General features: G+C 38.3%; 1 protein-coding gene across 38 annotated transcripts in view; it reads right to left on the bottom strand.

Moving 5' to 3' along the window:
• The window catches only part of SLMAP (sarcolemma associated protein), a 167,973-nt gene that overhangs the window by 16,898 nt on the left and 129,899 nt on the right, over positions 1 to 21,176 (bottom strand). For 24 of the 38 annotated variants that reach the window (XM_004034361.4, XM_055383192.2, XM_019024370.3 and 21 more), the window contains 4 exons: positions 15,000 to 15,080; positions 14,659 to 14,718; positions 3,436 to 3,558; positions 2,292 to 2,366 (listed from right to left, as the gene is read on the bottom strand). In XM_004034361.4, the coding sequence (XP_004034409.4) occupies positions 2,292 to 2,366; positions 3,436 to 3,558; positions 14,659 to 14,718; positions 15,000 to 15,080 (339 nt within the window). Of the gene's footprint in view, positions 1 to 2,291; positions 2,367 to 3,435; positions 3,559 to 14,658; positions 14,719 to 14,999; positions 15,081 to 15,219; positions 15,483 to 21,176 lie in introns of those variants that run through there. The other 14 variants (XM_055383204.2, XM_055383210.2, XM_019024379.3 and 11 more) reach the window with 2 other exon arrangements.

Genomic DNA, 21,176 nt, shown 5'->3' with positions numbered 1-21,176 from the left:
TTTTTAAAAATACCTGGTTTTGTGCTCATGACCCAAACTGGAAACAATTTGTATAAAATCAAACTTGGCGCAGAACAAGAAAATTAATATTGGTTACCATATTATAAGGAAATTGTAGATTTTAAAAGTTCCAAAGGAAAATAATTAATTACAAGAGGATTTAGGGATGGGAGAAACGGAGGTTGCTACATAAGTAAACATTAAGATATTAGACTTTCTAAGTTTGTAGGAAGGACTGAGAGGTAACAAGTTTGGAATCTGAAAGGGCACAATGGCCAGAGAAGATGATCATGATTTGTTGATACAGTTGTGAAATACACATGCTGGCACCAGGGGGCACTCAATGACGCCTGGGCAAGACAGGTTTTAAAAAAAAGGTAGCACTATGTCACAGAACCTTTAGGAAAAATTGCCCCTACACAGTCTACGATGAAAATAGAGATCCAAATCAGATTTATGTAAATTAATGGATAATGACATTAAACTACAATAGGAGTTTTAAGAGCTTTCAATTTAAAAACACATATGACATACCCTAGAAATTCTAATCTGACCAAAATAGTATCTTGGGCCTCGTACAATGACTATCCCTTCTCTTCTGAATAGTGATTACTTGTCTATTTAATTTCTTCCTCACCTATCTCTCAAGCTAAAATTTTAAGACAACATTGGCTCCTTCTTTGACGAGAAGGCAAATTAATTTTACTTTAGGAATTTTACAATGGCATGGGAAAGGAAGACCTCTCCTGGGGTATCATATAATTTCCTCATAATACACCAGGAGCTCCAGCTTGAAGTAAACACTCGACAGGCAGGGGTCTTTCTGGAAATTTCTGTAATAACCCTGCAATAGCCCAGACAAAGAAATAGCAAAATGGTGATAAGAAGAACAGCCATTATCAACAAAAATCAGTGCAGAGACTATTATCCTATTCCACGTGATATATAATTTTTCTTGAGGCCAGGTGCGGTGGCTCATGCCTGTAATCTCTGCACTTTGGGAGGCCAAGGTGGGTGGATCACGAGGTCAGGAGTTTGAGACCAGCCTGGCCAATATAGTGAAACCCCATCTCTACTAAAAATACAAAAATTAGCTGGGCATGGTGGCATGCACCTGTAGTCCCAGCTACTTGGGAGGCTGCAGAATCACTTGAACTCGGGAGATGGAGGTTGTAGTGAGCCAAGATCACCACTGCACTCCAGCCTGGGCAACAGAGCAAGACTATGTCTCAAAAAAACAAACAAAAAAATATTTTCTTGCAATACAAGTGTGTTCTGAGCATTAGATGTCAATATATCTACACCAGCCATCAATATATACATACACCAGCAAGCTCAAAGTGCTGACGCACAGAGTAGCTCAAACAAATTTCCTATCCAAAGGCCCTCTGTAGGAACTCACGACATAACTCAGAAAGTGACAGTCTTACCAACTCCAAATCTTCACCTCTGCTTTTTCCATTCTAAGTGTCTAATACGAGAGTACTGGACAAACTTCCCTTGAATTTTCTTTAAAAAAAAAATAAATAAATAGGCCAGGCGCAGTGGCTCACACCTGTAATCCCAGCACTTTGGGAGGCCAAGATTGGTGGATCACCTGAGGTTGGGAGTTTGAGACCAGCCTGACCAACATGAAGAAACCCCGTCTCTACCAAAAATACAAAATTAGCTGGGCGTGGTGGCGCATGCCTGTAATCCCAGCTACTCAGGAGGCTGAGGCAGGAGAATTGCTTGAACCTGGGAGGCGGAGGTTGCAGTAAGCTGAGACCGCGCCATTGTACTCCAGCCTGGGCAACAAGAGCGAAACTCTGTCTCAAAAACAAATAAATAAATAAAGCTCCACCAAGAGCCGTGTTGAAATGTGAGGTTCTAGAGAATCAAAGCCATGAAAAATGGGGACTCTCTGCCTTCTTACTTTCATTTTTTTTTTTTTTTTTTCTGAGATAGAGTCTTGCTCTGTCACCCAGGCTGGAGTGCAGTGGTGCAATCCCAGCTCACTGAAACCTCCACCTCCCAGGTTCAAGCAATTCTCCTGCCTCAGCCTCCCGAGAAGCTGGGATTACAGGCATGCACCACCATGCCCAGCTAATTTTTGTATTTTTAGTGGAGACAGGGGTTCACCATGTTGGCCACACTGCTCTCGAATTCCTGACCTCAGGTGATCCACCATTCTCGGCCTCCCAAATGCTGGGATTGCAGGCATGAGCCACTGCGCCTGGCCTCCATTCCTTTTGAATCACTAAAAACAAACACACAATAACAATCTCAAAGAGGCTTGGGGTCTTCCATACCTTGAAGAACCTGTATTTGTTTAGTGGATTCCTCAACTTGATTTCGATAGGCTTTTCTTTCTTCTTCCAGAAGAGCTAAAAGTAAAAACACAGTATCTATTAATAGTTTTGTGAATTAATGAAAGTACTCAGAGTTGAGCAGCTGAAGATTTCTTTTAAAATTCTCTCCTAAAAGATTATTGAAAGGAACAAAAGTTAGGCAGTAAGTATTATCAGTATTAGCAGTTAGTTTAAAGATTTTAGGAGCACAGAACTGTAGTAAGTAATAAATCTATTCAACTGAGTAGTGGAGTTTTCTGGACCTGGTATCACCAAGACAATATGTGCTTTTCTTAACATGAGAAACAGTCTTGATAATTGTTAATCAGCATTTTGAATTTAATTTTTTAAAAAGACTTAAAATTCTTATATTTACTGTCAAGCACATAGTAAACACTAAACTAAATAATTGCTATTTACTAAATATTTTTTCATTGTAATTTAATATATTAGCCTGGATCCCCCAAAAGTTTCAAGTTAAGTGAATACCAATTCTAATTTCTTTGAGAATTAGGAAAGGAAAGAAGTAGTAACAAGAAGTTCCTAGTTCCCTCCTGGGATGTAAATCTTCCTACTAGGCAGGAAGGCCATCTTGGAGAACATGAGGACTCCAGAGGTCATTCCCTTTCTCATTTTAAGACTCTTTGAGATACTAATTGTCTGCAACCAGGTAGTTACTATGAATGATACAGAAATGTAAGCTCTAGGGAACTGCACAGACTCCACTGGCTTATGACCTATAGATAAGTGAGCTACTAGAAAAGAATGTGGCCAGGACATTAGCTAACATTAGGCGTAACAAAAATTTAGAAATTTGAGTTTTCCTTCTGTTGTACTTAATATGCAATTAACTATTAAGATCTTTCAGTTAGTAAAGATCTTACTTGATTTTCACATCAACAGTGTGAAGGTAGAGCAACTGTAACTCTCCTCATTTTACTGACCTGAAACACAAGTTTAGAGAGGTCAAGTAAATATACCAAGATCACATATCTCATAAAGTTGTGAATCTGGAACATGCCTCCGGACTCCAAGTTTGGGGCCACCCAATTATATTGTGCTGCCTCCACACATCCCTAAAGAACCAAAGTAATCTTGATCTCACCTTGAAGTTCAAAGCATTTTTGTTTACTTGTTCTAGCTAGCTCCTGGGCTTCGATCAATTCCTTTCGAAGATGCTGTATTTCTTGCTTTGCCTCAATTTCTGACTGTGCACCCTGCAAGTCATCTGACAAAAACATGTTTATTTTAAAAGCAAGAGTTAGTATCACACTATAATCTACAATAAAAGACTGGTAATCTCTCTCATGTTTGCACATGCATAAACAACATAGAACAACTGAGTTAAATAAAACTTAGAAGCAAATTATAGTAAGCATTTTAGTAGTTGGGAGAAAATACAAATACAGTTATATATATTAGTAATCATGGTGATGACATTATAAAAATATATTAACATAAATTATATATTCACAATTTTAGCATCAAAATAAACAGTGATAGATGATAACTTATTGCTTATTAAGACTTGAAATTCAGTGAGATGAGCAAAATGCTATACTTCTTCATCAGTTTTGAAATTTCTTGATAACCAGTCAGAAAAATTTCACTTGGAACTTAACTGGATATGGAAAACAAAAAGAAACTTTTCTTCAAGTAACAGCTAAATTTTAGCACAATTACCCTAGTTGTGGAACACAAAATAAAAACTAGGCTGAAAGCTCTACTGAGCCTACTTTGTCATCATCATTTCCCCAACACACACATATAACAAATACCTGAGCCAGGCGTGGTGGCTCATGCCTGTAATCCCAGCACTTTGGGAGGCTGAGGCAGGCGGATCACAAGGTCAGGAGATCGAGACCATCCTGGCTAATATGGTGAAAGCCCGTCTCTACTAAAAACACAAAAAATTAGCCAGGCGTGGTGGCAGGTGCCAGTAGTCCCAGCTACTTGGGAGGCTGAGGCAGGAGAACTGCTTGAACCCAAGAGGCAGAGGTTGCAGTGAGCCGAGATCGCGCCACTGTGCTCCAGCCTGGGCAACAGAGTGAGACTCTGTATCAAAAAGGAAAAAAAAAAAAACCCAACAACAACAAAAATCTGCTGAATATATTAAATGATGTAACCTAAGTGGTTTTACTGAAATAAACTAAATCCAGCATTCTATTTCAAATATGCCCCTTCCCCTAAACTCCTTCCTCTCCAATCATTCTGCTTTTTAATTTTTTAAAACCTTCTGCTACTGAACACTGCCTGAAATAAATATATCATCAGGTAAGCCATATTGTTCTAATGAATTCTATTTGAGTATCATCTTGGTTTATAAGTACCTCAGCATAATAACTTCAATCCATCAAAAAAGAGCTAAGAATAACTTTCACAATACAATTACAATAGGTTTTGGAAATTATATATATATATTTTTTTTCTTTTTCATATTCATAGATTATATCCTATTTTTCTCTCTAGAAAAACTGTATTCTGGCCTAGGCGCGGTGGTTTATGCTTGTAATCCTAGCACTCTGGGAGGCTGAGGCAGGCAGATCACTTGAGGTCAGGAGTTTGAGACCAGCCTGGGCAACATGCGGAAACCCCGTCTCTACTAAAAATACAAAAAATTAGCCGGGCGTGGTAGTGGGCGCCTGTAGTCCCAGCTACTCGGGAGGCTGAGGCAGGAGAATGGCGTGAACCCGGGAGGTGGAGCTTGCAGTGAGCCGAGATCGCACCACTGCACTCCAGCCTGGCCGACAAAGCAAGACTCCGTCTCAAAAAAAAAAAAAAAAAACAAAAAACTAAAAATTAGCTGGGCGTGGTGGTGCGCGCCTGTAATCCCAGCTACTCAGGAGGCTGAGGCACAAGAATTGCTTGAACCTGGGAGGCGGAGGTGGCAATGAGCCAAGATCGCGCCACTGCACTCCAGCCTGGGCGACAGAGAGTGACTGTGTCTCTAAAAAAAAAAACAAAAAAAAAAAGAAAGAAAAAAATTTGATTCTGGGTTCAGCTACTCTAGTCAACTTATCAATTCTTCCTTCAAAAGGTCTTCGGGCCAGGGAAGGGGCATGTAGAGAGAGAGATTTTTCCAGTGGCAGAAACACTGTTGCATTAGCTACAAAACTTCTCTCACAGCTCTTTCAACACTATCCACTGGAGTCTGCAAAGGTCCTGGCCCCTGTTTCTGGATTTGTCATTATATAGGATAATGCTTTTTTTTTTTTTTTTTTTTTTTAAGGAGTATTTAGAAGAGAAGCATCATGATGATTGCATCTTACATTCAAGTGGTTTGACAAAAACATCAACATTAATTCCTTGAGTAGGTATTTTCCTTGCTCTGTGATCGAGTTTTTCAACCTCAGCACTACTGACATTTTGGGCTGAATAAATTCTTTGCTGTGGGGCTACCCTATGAATTGTAGGATGTTTAGTAGTTTTCCTGGTCAGATATTGCCAAATGTCCCCTGGGAGGTAAAATGTCCTGTGTTGAGGACTATTGCTGTATGTTAATAATTTGATAATCAAAAAAAAATTTTATACACAGGTTTCTTTACTACAAAAGCACTGGCTATTAATTCTGAAACAATTTTCTGTGTATTCTAAAAAGGCTCAAATAAATACGTTGCAGATAAATGAAGCCACTTTTCTCACTGTTGAAGAAGAAAATTACAGATATGAAAACAGGTAAGATAGAATTAATCCCCTGGGCCGGGCACAGTGGCTCACACCTGTAATCCCAGTACTTTGGGAAGCCAAGGCAGACAGATCTCTTGAGGTCAGGAGTTCAAAACCCGCCTAGGCAACATGGTAAAACCCTGTCTCTACTAAAAATACGAAAATTAACTGGGTTTGGTGATGCACACCTGTAGTCCCAGCTACTTGGGAGGCTGAGGCAGGAGAATCACTTGAACCCAGGAGGCCAAGGCTGCAGTGAGCCGAGATCACGCCACTGCACTCCAGCCTGGGCAACAGAGTGAGACTCTGTATCAAAAAAGAAAAAGAAAAAAAAGGATTAATCCTCTGGTGTAGGGTATGAACTCGAATAGATTGGAGATATAGAGAAATATATAGAAATAAATATAGATATGTGTGCAACTGCATACACACAGAACCACACACACACTTCTTAAGTCTGTCCACTGAGTGGGCCTAGAAGCAATTATACACCAGTAGCCATGAGGACACCAAACATTTAGATCTTGGTTTCTCTTTTTTTGAGACAGGGTCTTGCTCTGTTGCCCAGGCTAGAGTGCAGTTGTGCCATCACAGTTCACTGCAGCCTCAACTTGACCTCCTGGGCTCAAGCTATCCCCCTTCCTCAGCCTCCTGAGTAGCTGGGACTGCAGGCACGTGCCACCATGCCCAGCAAAATTTTTAATTTTTTGTAGAGATGGGGTCTTGCTATGTTGCACCAGGGCTGAATAAATTCTTTGCTGTGGCACTACCCTATGAATTGTAGAATGTTTAGTAGTTTTCCTGGTTTCTATCCACTAGATTCAGTACCCCTCCTCCACCCTGGCCCACACCCCAGTTTACAACTAAAATGTCTCCAGATATTGCCAAATGTCCCCTGGGAGATAAACTCGAACTCCTGGGCTTAAGTGATCCTCAGCCTCCCAAAGTGCTGGGATTACAGGTATGAGCTACCATGCTGGGCCATGTCATAAAGAACATTACTGAGACAACTGTCAAAATGTGAACAGGTATTTGGATTTGAGAATAGTAATGTACCCATGTTAATTTCTTAATTTTGAGAATTGTATGGTAGTTACATAAGATAAATAAGAAATGTATACTGAGGTATTTAAGCATAAAGGCTATCATGTCTGCAACTGATTCTTTGTTTTGTTTTCTTTTGTTTCAAGACAGGGTCTGCTCTGTTGGCCAGGCTGGAGCGCAGTGTCACAATGTCTACTCACTGCAGGCTCTACCTCCTGGGCTCAAGCGATTCTCACACCTCAGCCTCAAGAATGGCTCAGACTACAGGCATGTACCTCTGTGCCTGGCTAAGATTTGTAGTTTTTTGGTAGACACAGGGTCTCACTATGTTGCCCAGGCTGGTCTTGAACTCTATAGTGTTTGATCATAGAAGTGGAGAAACTAACCAAAAATCTTTTCAAATTAAGCCTAATAAACACAGACATAATAATCTGACTATATTCAAACAAATTGAATAGTTAGTGTGCAGATCCTCTTTCTAGAAAACCAAGTGCCATTTTTTAAAAAATCAAAGACTTAATGAGCAATTCTTTTTGTGCAAAGGTTGATCAAGGGCTCACTGTATTTTATATGGTTGTGTGGGAAAATGCATTATTAGTTTATTATGGCTTGGGTCCATTCTCAAGATGCCTCGTTTTTGTCCTAGAAATGGAGTTTCTATCTCAATCTGCTTCATAACCTTGGGGAGTCTTGTGATGAGTACTGGTGGAAAAGCGTTTAGATGAAGATAAATGAAAGCCTTACTAAGCCAAATTCATTTTATTTAGACATGCAAGTCACATGGAAATAAGTGTTATTTAGGAGTAATGTAAGTTGTAAAGATTAACAGAATCTGTTTTTTCCTTAACATGAATTGTATATGTTTAGAACTGCCTGGTGTATAGTCTGGGCCAGGGGCCAGTTTTTCTCAGACTAAGGCTAAATCCTGTAAATTCACACTATAAATGAACTGACAGAATACTTACCTACATAATATCCTAAATTAAATTTGGCATCACCAAATATCTTCAAAAGAGCGACTGGAGATTCAACTTAAACTCTGACCTTTGCTCAACTGAACTCTGACACACTGATCCACTTGGTAAAGGGCCAAATCAAAGATTTTTTTCCCAAGTTCTATTTTGCAAGTGCGTACTTGTGGAAAGCTGATCTAGCCATAACATATGGCATGTCATCAACTGATAGAAGTGACCTGGCAAGTGGATGTGTCCTCTTTCCATTGCCATCACTCTTCTCTTTAGAATGTCTAGTCATTGCAGGCTTGGTTGATGAGAACAACCTTCATAATGCAGGAAGATCATCTTTCCATTGTGGGTACGTGTGGCCATGTCAAATAGCCTAAGGTAGCAGCCTCTTATTGTCAATTCTTACCCCTTTGCCACTCTTTCTAAACTGCCAGCTTCCTTCTCAACAGCTGGATCTTTTTGGCTCTTTTACTTTCATCATTGTTCTTTTCTTTCACCAGAAATTCCCTCTGCTACCACTGTTCACCCCTGTGCAGAGAATTTCCAAACCTAGTTCCTATCTTCTGTCTATAGCCTCCTTGTGTATCTTATCTCTGTATCTCTCAGGTCAATAAAACATCTGAGAAATAAATGAAAATGACTTGTTGGTTCTAGTTTCTGTTTTGCACATCCAGCTGCATCTCCAGTTCCTAGGGTGACCGTATAAAATTGGGACAGCTTTGAATATGAAAGAGAGCACTTTTGACGATAATTATGCTGGGACAATAGCCATAAATGGTTCCAGGCAAACCCATGGTCACTCTTCCTGTTTAGCATGTGCCAAATTAAAACCATCACAGCTACCACCAGGACACCTTTTCTTCCAGAAATAAATATTTCTAAATTTTCAGTCACTCAGGGTCAAATGACTTCCATCTCTCTCCCATATTTAGTGTCTCAGGCCAGTGGATTCTAGATAAGATTACCAAGGCCCCAAGTGGTTTTTGCTATCTGAAATTTCCACAGTAATTACCCTAGTTCAGACTCTCAAATGATTAAGCCTCTTGACTGCCTTACCTGTAGCCTCTATCCACTCCAGTTCATTCAATAAACCTCCCCAAAATGCAGATCTGATCATATCATTGCTGTGCTCAGAAGCCACTGAATTGTTATAATGATCACTCTATCTTACAAAACACTCAAAGGATTATGTGAACAAACTTTAATTATACTTATCAATCCTCAAACCAAACCCATTTGATCTAGCTTGCGATTTTTAATATTTCCTTTTTCTAAGAAGGTATTTTTATCTACTCTTCTTGTAATCCTACCCATTTAAAAATATTTTATAGATGTAAATATAAAAAAACTCTAAAATGTTTAAGACAAGACTAAAAAGAAATAATATCTATAATACTACGATCACACTGGAAAAAATGAGCAATTTCTTAATTGTTTGATATTCAGTCAGTATTAAAATTTTCCATTGTTCCAAATTTATTTTACAGTTGAATTGTTTGAATGAAGATTCATACAAGGTTCATACATTGTGTTTAGTTGACATCTCTCTCTCTTTTTTTCTTTTTGAGATGGAGTCTCGCTGTGTCACCCAGGCTGGAGTGTGGTGGCATGATCTTGGTTCACTGCAACCTCTGCCTCCCCGGTTCAAGCGATTTTCCTGCCTCAGCCTCCCAAGTAGCTGGGATTACAGGTGTGCACCACCAAGCCCAGCTAATTTTTTGTATTTTTAGTAGAGACAGGGTTTCACCATGATGGCCAAGCTAGTTTCGAACTCCTGACCTCAAGTGATCTGCCCACCTTGGCCTCCCAAAATGCTAGGATTACAGGTGTGAGCCACCACGCCTGGCCGACATAACTCTTAAATCTCTTTTAATTTATAGGATTTCCCCCATCCCCTTTCCTTTTTTTCCCCTTCTAATTTAATTGCTGAAGAAACTGGGTTGTATGTCCTGTAGAATCTTCCACATTCTGGATTTTGCTGGTTGTATCCCCATCACATCATTTAGAATATGTCCCTAGTTCTTTGTATGTCCTGCAAATTGGCAGTTGGAGCTAGAGTCTTGATCAGATTTAGGTTTAGTTTTTCTTAATCACTGAATATATCACATATGGTAAGACACACTATTTATAGAGTCATTTCAAATGACTCTTGTCCCATGAAACTCAAAATGCCTTTCTTCCCTATCCTCTGAAACAAACAAACAAACAAAAAAACCCTGGGCATTCTCTTTTCTTTGACTCCTGATGGCAACAACCACCAATAATCAGCTTATCATCTACACCTCTCTGTGTGGTAAATGGAGGAGGGAGTAAGTCTCCCTGTGGGGTCCTCAAGGATCACTCCAACATAGCTGTGGGAATTATACTTGGAGAGGCAAATGAAATTAAAGGATTTATTATACTCAAAGGTCCTAGAGAGGGAGGCAAGGTACACCATGCAGGGAACCATATGGGAGAAGCCCAAAGAATGGGTTCAGCCAAGTAGGTATAACTGATAGAGTGAGGACCTGTAGGCAAATGCTTGTATTGGGGGTCAGGATACACAAACAAAAGGCATGAGGTGATTTCATTAAATTTCACTAGGCCACTGCCAGGGAAGGTTATGAAGGGGAACTTGTGGCAGGGACCAGCCTTATCATACTGGTGCATCTGGTTGCCAGGGCAGAGTGTTCACGGCCTGTTTGTGGGGATGTTGAGGCACAAGGAAATACAAAGTTTTAAAAAATGTGCTATCACTAATTTGCCTTGAAATTCCTTAAATCCAGAGGATAGATTTTTGCTTTTGTTTTTGAGACAGAGTCTTGCTCTGTCACCGAGGCTAGAGTGTAGTGGCACGATCTGGGCTGACTGCAACCTCTACCGTCTGGGCTCAAGTGATCCTCCCACCTCAGCCTTCTGAGTGGCTGAGACTATAGGCATGCACCACCATGCCTGGTTAATTTTTGTAGAGATGGGGTTTTGCCATGTTGCCCAGGCTGGTCTCAAACTCCTGGGCTCAAGTGATCAGGCCGCCTCAGCCTCCCAAAGTGTTGGGAATACAGGCATGAGCCACTATGTCCGGCCCAACAGTCTTATTAGACTTTAAAACCACTGCAGTCCCTGGCAAGGTTCCCCAAATAGAGCAAATTTGCAACAGACATGATTTGAAGTGAATTCCAATTTTAAAAAACGTTTAATGGGAGATGGTTTCAAGCATACAGAAAACATGGTTTGATCAACTTATTTCTCATTTAAAAGTAACTAAATAGATAGAAATGATTACTATATCAGGGAAAAGGTACTACTGCTATCATCATTTTATCTCATAATGAATGTTTATTATTATTTTCCTTGTCCTAGCTGACTAATGTGACAAGTCGTACACAATAAATCTAAAGAAAAAGATTGGCTATTTTTTAAAAAGGGGGAAAAAAACTTGAAAATAATGGTTCAGGAAGTCAGGCACACAGTTTGAATGAGGAAAATAAAGAGGCTACTTATATGTAGCTTCTTTATATAGCTCTAAAGGTCAACACTGTTGTCTAGTAATTTATACTTTTAAGAGAAAATTATGTCAGTCTATTGAACCTAATTATACAGATACAAACCATAACCACACATAATCAAGCATAACATAAATGTTTCTAAAAAGTACCAGTAATACATCATTTTTAAGAATTTATAAAACTCTTACAAGAGAAACTTTACAAAAGAAAAACAATAATGACCATAAAGGGCTATGATAATTATCTCTTGGAGACTCCTCTAAAATATGCCTCCTTCTACCTAGATGATTTTTCTTTACATCCAATCACTGACTGACTTGACAGTCTGTTCTTAAAATCAAGCTGCAAAAAGAGAGAGAGACAGAGAGAGAAAGAGAAACAAAGTGAAAGAGTAAACAAGTCGGGTAGGGTGGTGCATGCCTGTAGTCCCAGCTACTTGGGAAGCTGAGATGGGAGGCTGAGGTGAGAGGAACGCTTGAGCTCAGAAGTTCAAGACCAACCTGACCAACTTAGCAAGACCCCTGTCTCTAAAAACAAAACAAAACAAGTAAAAAAATTCATAAAAATAAAATCAAGCCACAAAATCTTTCAGCAGGTATTTATAAAGATACTACTTCATTAACAAAAAAGTTGGCAATCATACAGAAATGTAAAGAAAAGTTTTAGAAGTTCTTTCACCTTAACGTAAAGCAAGGTTAGGGAAACTCTGACCCATCTTCATCAATGGCACCTGAAGCAATTACTAATAGCATCTGCACACAGGCCGCCAGCTCCACATGCATCTTGTATTTTCCAATCTTTTCCTACATCTTTCCCCTTTCATTCCCTGTTCCTTGAGTCTGACTTCCCAGGCTATATTGTGAGTACTTTTATAGATACTGTTTGGTGCTACTCATGGATTAAAAATACTTTTTCCTGATTATCTGGCAAGTAACAAACAAATAAATGCATTACTAATTAGAAAAAATCCATTACAAACAAATCCTTGTTCCTAAATACTATAGGAAATAATTTTAAAACTTCACAATCTTATTCAATTAATATGGAGTTACTCAGAGTCCTTCAACAGATAGGCCTGCTTTTATCAATCACCATCATCATCATGATCAGTGTCTTCATTATGGTGGTTAACATTTTATGTTCCCAACACCATGATAAGTGGTCCACGCACACCCTTTCATTCAATCTTCACAATAATCCTATAAAGTTGGTTTTCGCCAGTCTAATACATGAAAAAACCCTGAATCACAGAGCAGTTAAGCAATTTGCCAAGGACATATTACAAATAAATGGCAAACCTATGACTGAACCCAGAGTTCTTTGGATCTTAGCTTTGTGGCTAGTGTTACATTCCTAATGCTCTTGTGGCTTTATAATTTTAATGTAAGAAGTCCATTATCAATTAATTCATCAAATATCTGAGTTTTACTGAATATGTGCATTGTGGTAGGCAATGGGATAAAAATCAAATCTAAAACAGACTGACAAAAATCACAAAAGCACTAATAATAGTTGAATACAATTAACACAATCATAAACACTATACTCAATCTTAAGTTGGCTATTGAAAAGATTTCTGTAACACTGAATGCCTGTACCAAAACATCTCATGTACCCCATAAATATATACACCTACAATGTACCTACAAAAAGAAAAAAAAACAAAAAGAAAAAAGAGAGTTCTGTAGTGCAAAAGACCGTAAAGAGGGCTACTTTTGTATGGGTGTGTTCATTACTCATTTACCTCCCTTCTTTTTTCTCCACGTTCCCATAAAGGCCCATAGGGTCTGACATTCTTTCAGTATCAGTAACTACATTTTACACAATAATGGTATTGCATTTCTGAGATGAGAGTTCTGGATCATACCAACATTAACTTATATTTATTATTATGACATTAGAAAAAAAGCATGTCTTATCAACACCAAAGATCACCTAAGAAGAGTACAAATCAGTAAGAGTGCTCCTTCCTTATATAATCCCAAAGCTCGGGGTCTGGACAAGGAGATTCCCTATTAGTCCAGCCAGAAAAATAGGCACTTCCACAAACAGAAATTTCCACAGGCTGCTACTGTCACTCTGATCCCAGAGAGCTGTCTGGTGTTAGTACACCACTACCAACATTTTTAATTAATCCACTGGGCTGAACTTACAACATATGTCAATTTTTCTTGTGTACAATAAGGCAACATAAAAGAGACTGAATGTTGACAATTTTCTAGTAAACTATCCCCAAGGAACTTTATTTTAAAAACATTTTTTATAAATGCTGATTTATTTTCTACCCACTTCATTCTAAACAAGTAAATATCAAGAAATGTACTTCCTATTTAGAGGTGAGACAAAGAGTTAATTACATGCATTACTTATCAACATCTAAAATTTCCTTCTTTCATTTTTTTTTTTTGAGACGGAGTTTTGCTCTTATTGCCCAGGCTGGAGTGCAATGGCATGACCTCTTACCACAACCTCTGCCTCCTGCATTCAAGCAATTCTCCTGCCTCAGCCTCCCAAGTAGCTGAGATTACAGGCATGCGCCACCACACCCGGCTAATCTTGTATTTTTAGTAGAGACAGGGTTTCTCCATGTTGGTCAGGCTGGTCTCAAACTCCTGACCTCAGGTGATCCACCTGCCTCGGCCTCCCAAAGTGCTGAGATTACAGGCATGAGCCACCATGCCTGGCCATCCACCTAAAGTTTCTTCGCCCAAAATTTCTAGAAGAGTGTCATAAGAACCTGGGGATATTTACTAGAAGATGAAGAAGACCAGAAAATAAGGAAATTTACAACTGCTACCATATGATAAGAGAGCAAACCGGTGAGTCTTTCAAGAAAGTTAAGATTTTCACCTTATTCTAATTATGTTAAAAGCGCTAATAAATTCCTATTAGAGACACAAGGGTAAACAAAAAACACAGCTGCATTTCATACTCTACCACTTAACACTTTGTCCCTCGTAATCTTGACTGATCCAAATTATTCAACAATAGTTTGAAATATTGGGTATAAACACCAAAACTTTAAATTTTTAGTCCCTGCTACTTTACAGAACCTATCTTAATCTCTTAACTAAAAATTAAAACTTCACATAATATCTAGAACAGATTTTATGGCAAAGGGTGATTTGATACCCTGGTTTACGATGTCATAAAAACATGTTAAAGTACCTTTTAAAAGGGACACTTTGGCAAGAGGCTCATTTAGGTCTTGCTCATCCATTTGGGCGTCTACAGAGAGGAAAAAAATACATATATAATTACAGACAGTATTCAGATCTATCAGCAAGCTATTGTTATCAAAACAAACAATTGGAATTGATACAGCTATTATATTCGGGTAGTTGAAAGTAGTTTTAACAAAATATCCAGCATTCAAAGGGGATGACTTGATAAATGGAAGCGTTTTTTTTTTCCCCAAACACATACTTTAAAATCTCCACTCACATTAACCTATATAACTAAACTGCCATTAACAGCTGCAGGTCTGTAAACATTAGGTTAAAACTCACCTGTAGTGTCGTCACTGCTTTTTTCCTTGCTTGGACTCAGAGTATCTGAAAAATCAGATTCTTTTGCTCTTGTCTGATTTTCTACCAAGAAAAAAATAAAAGTAAAATCTTATTACAGTTAAATATCTTATATCAATAAAACTGCTTCAGGCTATGAATGCTCAAAATCTACAGGTACGCAAAGTACTTTTAAAATAGGTCAGGTCACTGAATCTCTTACTTCTTCACCACCCTTGTCCAAAATGGAATGCTGGTTATTACACGTAGCTCATATTAAATTATAATGTGGATCATGTCTGCTTTGCTGAGGGCTGGGGCTTTTGTTCAAGGCTGTCCACTTGCCAACTGGAAACAAAAACGAAGCAAGCTTTGCTAAAGTATTCAAAGAACTGCAACAAATACAGTACAATTCCCAGGACAATGTGGACACTGTATAAAGATGATTAAAGGAGAAGGCTCTGTTACATAAAAACACTAGTAAGAAGGCTGCTTTAGTAAGATTTGTACTCAAATAATAAAACTCCTAAAAAAAAACCACGATCAGTTCTTATAAAAAAGTGCCACTTAAAATAAGAAAATTAACAGCCTTTTATTTCTAAAGATAACTGTCCCTGAATCACAGTAAGAAAAAACTTTTTTTTTTTTTTGAGACAGGCTCTTGCTCTGTTGTCCAGGCTGGAGTGCAGTGGGACAAACACAGCTCACTACAACCTTGACCTCCGGGGCTCAAGGGATCCTCCTTCCTCAGCCCCCTGAGCAGCTGGGACTTCAGGACCATGCCACTATACCCAGATATCTTTTTTAAATTTTTAGTAGAGATGAGGTCTTGCTATGTTGCCTAGGCTGGTCTCAAACTCCTGGGCTAAACTGATCCTCCCGTCTCAGCCTCCCAAAGCACTAGAATTACAGGCATGAGCCATTGCACCTGGCCAAGAAAAAACTTTTTAAAAAGTTTAGGGCCAGGCGCAGTGGCTGACGCCTGTAATCCCAGCACTTTTGGAGGCTGAGGTGGATGGATCACAAGGTCAGGAGTTCAAGACCAGCATGGCCAAGATGGTGAAACCCCATCTCTACAAAAAATACAAAAAATTAGCTGGGCATGGTGCTGGGCACCTGTAATCCCAGCTACTGGGGAGGCTGAGGCAGAGAATTGCTTGAACTCGGGAGGTGGAGGTTGCAGTGAGCCGAGATTGTGCCACTGCACTCCAGCCTGGGTGACAGAGCAAGACTCTGTCTCAAAATAAAGAAAGAAAGAAAAAAAAAGTTTTGAAATTATTTACAAGAGGTCTTCTGCCTGGTCCAATGAAGCCATCTTAGGCCTAATTTTCAAAGAATTGTCCTCAGAAATCCTAACTATAGGCCCAATAGTTTATTAAAGATGACTGGCAATTAATTAGGCCCCAGATCCTCATCTGTAATGGCACATCTGTACATACTATGGAATTCCTTTCTTTTTTTTTTTTTTTTAGAGGGGGTGTCACTATGTTGCCCAGGCTAGTCTTGAACTCCTGGGCTCAAGTAATCCTCCCACCTCAGCCTCCCAAGTGCTAGAATTACAGGTGTGAGCCACCACACCTGGCCTATGGCATTCTTTAGGGTAGCATTTGCAGAAAATGTCATTTCTCTGAATGAAATCCTATATGGAAATCCTATCTCCCCATTCTCCACAAGACCTCAGTCAAGCTTTACATAGCAGAATTTAGCTGTAATCTGGTCCCTACATTATTTCCCACAGGAGCTCTGCTCTGGTCATGCTAGCTTCATTATAGCGCTAATACATGCCTGCATTATGTCCTGCAATTATTTGTTTGATTCAATATTTCCCTAACCTCAAAAGAGCCATTTTCTCTACTTGGCCTATTCATGCTGTAATATACAGTTTAAGTCCCATCAACTCTAAGGAAGTCTTCATTTCTCCACCATGGTGCTCCTTTTAATTGTATCTTTGTGTCTTTTGTTTCCTCAATTAATCATACTTTATTTTGTATTATTCTATGTATGTGTATATATCTTCTTTCCTTAGTGAGATTATAAATTTATAAAGCATATATTTTTATAATGTTACAGACCTGATTTCACTGTTTGTACATGCATGCCCACTTCTAGTACTTTTCCTAAAGGAAGTAACACAGCACATATGCGATACATAATGCTCACTGAAGTATTGTTCATTATGGGAAAATGAAATACATATATTATGGAATGAAAACTATTCAAGATATATTTACTACTAAGTAAAAAGCCTAATAAAGAGCAGTATGTATAATATGACCCCATGTAGATTAAAAATAGTTATACATTTGTCTATGAATTTTTAATTGCATATATTTATTCAAGGTCTGGAAGGATCTACAACAGAGACATCATTAGTTATTTTTGGGGATAGGGACATGGTGGACATTTACTTTTTAACTTCACATAGTCATACACTGAAAAATCTGTAGATATATATATTGTTTTATAATCAAGGAAATTAAAATATATTTTCTATTTTGAAAGAAATTAGAAACACATCTAAAACCATTACTGTCAAAATATCTAATACAATATTAAAATATAACTTGTTGGCTATTCCATATAAGAATATCCCCAGAATTTGTGGCTTAACTTGTGAAATGGGTGATGAATTTCAAGAAGTCTTTGCCTCTTTTCTCACTGCCATTTGTAGTCAAAGGTCAACTGCTTAGCAAAGGGGAACTTAGATTAGAAGTGAAGTCACTGGCCATGGAGGCCCATAGGAATCTAATCTGTGACTGCTGCTGCATTCATAGTATGCTAAAATCAGACATTTCTGAGTGTTTTAGTTTCGATCACAAAGTTACATTCTCAAATAAAAGAGGCTAATATATCTAATCTCCATATATGGTTACAAAAGGAACCACTCTGGAAGAACAAACAGGAAAACAGCTCTCCCTGATTTTAATATTTCTGGCAATTTTAGGATTAAAATATTAGGTAAATAGGAAGTATATTTGCAAAAGTATTCTTCTAGCCTAGAAGGAACTCTTACTCTATACTTAGAGTATTAGCTGGGAAGGTAAAAAGTTGCCTTAAAGGTAGGGCCAAATTTTCCATCAAGATCTCATTGGAATATAACTCCCTGATGGCAGAGATTGCCTGTTTTTTTTTTTTCTTTTCTTTCTTTTTTATTTTTCAGACAGGGTCTTGCTCTGTTGCCCAGGCTGGAGCACAGTGGCACAACTGCAGCTCACTGCAGCCTTGGCTTCCTGGGCTCAAGCCATCCTCCCACCTGAGCGTGCTGATTAGCTGGGACCACAGGTATGCACCACCACATCTGACTAATTTTTTATTTTATTTTTTTGAAGAGATAGGGTCTCCCTATGTTGCCCAGGCTGGAATGTCTGTTTCATTAACTGCTATATTCCCAGTGCACAGAACAGTGCCTAGTACCTAGTAGGTATTTTTGTTTTTAAAGGATGATTGAAAGCATATATCTACTCTGAATAAGAAAGCAACTTTGGTAATCCCAGCACTTTGGGAGGCCGAGGCGGGCGGATCAAGAGGTCAGGAGATCGAGACCATCCTGGGTAACACAGTGAAACCCCATCTCTACTAAAACTACAAAAAATTAGCCAGGCGTGGTAGTGGGTACCTGTAGTCCCAGCTACTTGGGAGGCTGAGGCAGGAGAATGGCATGAACCCCGGAGGCAGAGCTTTCAGTGAGCCGAGATTGAGCCACTGCACTCCAGCCTGCGCAACAGAGCGAGACTCCATCTCCAAAAAAAAAAAAAAAAAAGAAAGCAAGTGTGTGTGTGTGTGTGTTTTAAGAGACAGTGTCTTGTTACGTTGCCCAGGCTGGTCTCGAACTCCTGGGCTCAAGCGATCCTCTTATCTTGGCCTGCCAAAATACTGGCATCACAGGTGTGAGTCACCAAGGTTGGCCAGAAAGCAAGTTTTTAGCAAGTCAAGTCATGGATCCTCAATGTTGTGTCCTGATACTATAGTTATATAGAGGCAAATCAAATCTATTCAAGAATGAAACACAAGACCATGAGTGGTGGCTCACATTTTGTCAATCTCACTTTACAAGTGAGGGAACTGAGGTTTAAAGAACTGAAGTTGCCTGAGGGCGTACAGCTAGTTAGCGGTAGAATTATCTACACATATTCTTTCTACTTCTACCTCCAAAGCTATATATAGACATGTAATGACTGCAAGTTGAGTTAGAGATTAAACAGAAAGCACATTTTGCATTAGGTGATACATCTTCTAGAGGTAAGAGAAGAGGTAAGACTGGTAACAGTTGGTAATTGTTCATTTATGGCAACTGATATTTTCAATCCAAACAAGAAAATTCCACCAAAAACATTGCCAATTAAAGACAATTTAGCCAAATCCAAAAGAAAACACTTTATAGCTCGATTTAAAACGTAACTTATTTCAGCCATCTAGTTTGTTACAAGGATTAGCATATCTTTGCCTATTAACTGTGAAAGGTGCTAGTAAAATGTTCACTACTGATAGAAAAATCCCTGAGTATTTAAAACTTATATTTGTATTATTCTTAAAGAATATATTCTATTCATTTACATGGACTTATTTGCCATAATTTATTTAATAAATACCCTTATTAATGGACCCTAATGCTTTCCTCTTGTTGCTTTTAAACAACACTGAAATAAATATTCTTGCTCATTAGTCCAATTTGTTCTTTAAGATTAAAAACCCAGGCCGGACATGGTGATTTAAGATTAAAAACCCAGGCCACATCTGTAATCCCAGCACTTTGGGAGGCCGAGGCGGGTGGATCATCCTAGGTCAGGAGTTTGAGACCAGCCTGGTCAACATGGTGAAACCTCATTCTCTACTAAAAATACAAAATTAGCCGGGCATGGTGGCATGCGCCTATAATTCCAGTTACTCAGGAGGCTGAGGCAGGAGAATCACTTGAACCCAGAAGGTGGAGGTTGCAGGGAGCTGAGATTGTGCCACTGCACTCCAGCCTGGGCAACAAGAGCGAAACTCTGTCTCAAGGAAAAAAAAAAAAAGGGTTAAAAACCCAAAAGTGGAATTGCTGGATCAAAAGGCATGTTCTTTAAAACTTCCAATAAACAGTTTATAGCCAGGTTTAAAAGGAAATCATACAAAGATAAATATTTAAAGTGATGATATTCTAATTACCCTGATTTGATCTTTATACATTAAATGTATCAAACTATAAAACATATCCTGAAAATATGCACATCTATTATGTATCAATAAGATAAAAACAATAAATTAAAAAGGGAAATCAGTAATGCACAAAACTTTTCCAATAATGATAAAACATAATTTCAAGAAAATATTTTCTAATTTAGAATGCATTAAATATAAGTGATAAGATAGCAAGATATTTTAATTAAAGAAGCATTGTTTTTTTTTTTCCTAAGGCTCTACTTCAAAGTGCTGGCTATTCAACCAACTAATCTGAATAGGTATTTGGATGGTGAGGTAAAAGCTATTTTAAGGTCTGTTCTCATCTCACTTTAATAAGGTGAAAAAAATTGCCATATGTACTAAAAATAGTTCACTGTTCTGAAATTCAATGCCTGTTTGCCAAAACAATATTAATGATGCATATTCTGTGCATTTTTTCCCCAAATATGGCATCTGCCGTGCACAAAATTCAGAATGGAAACCACGAGATATTTGAAATAACACCATCCTCTTACATGGTTAAAAAAGTCAAATGAATCCAGTTACTTTAATAAAATAGAATGTACTAAAATTAAGTATCTCAAACTTTTGTAACTCAATGTTTTAATTGGCCAAAAGGACTGTGAATCTAGTTTTAAATTTTATACTGGTATAGTCTAATGAAAGTTCTACTATGATAAACACATGCCACCAAATTTATTTGCCTAATTTCCCTATGTATAAAAGTGACTTGACAATATGGTGCTTTAAAACTCACTTTTCTTCTCTGACAACTGTAACAGAATTAACACAATAAACTACTTTGGGCAATTACTGGACTACTCATAAAATATAAGAAGATTCTACATTCACAAAAGTCATTAATTTTGTTTAAATCAAACTGAGATGCCAAAAATTAAGGAAATATTAAACATCATAAGAGATTTTAAAGGTACTGTAACCCCCAAAATAGAAGTGCAAGCATGTTTCACTTAAGTTGTATCACAAATGACTTACATTGTGTTTGATTAAAATTTGAGA

The sequence above is a fragment of the Gorilla gorilla genome, chromosome 2 (assembly GCF_029281585.2).
Source record: "Gorilla gorilla gorilla isolate KB3781 chromosome 2, NHGRI_mGorGor1-v2.1_pri, whole genome shotgun sequence".
Taxonomy (NCBI): Eukaryota; Metazoa; Chordata; class Mammalia; order Primates; family Hominidae; genus Gorilla; species Gorilla gorilla.
This window is presented reverse-complemented; position numbering and strand designations above follow the sequence as displayed.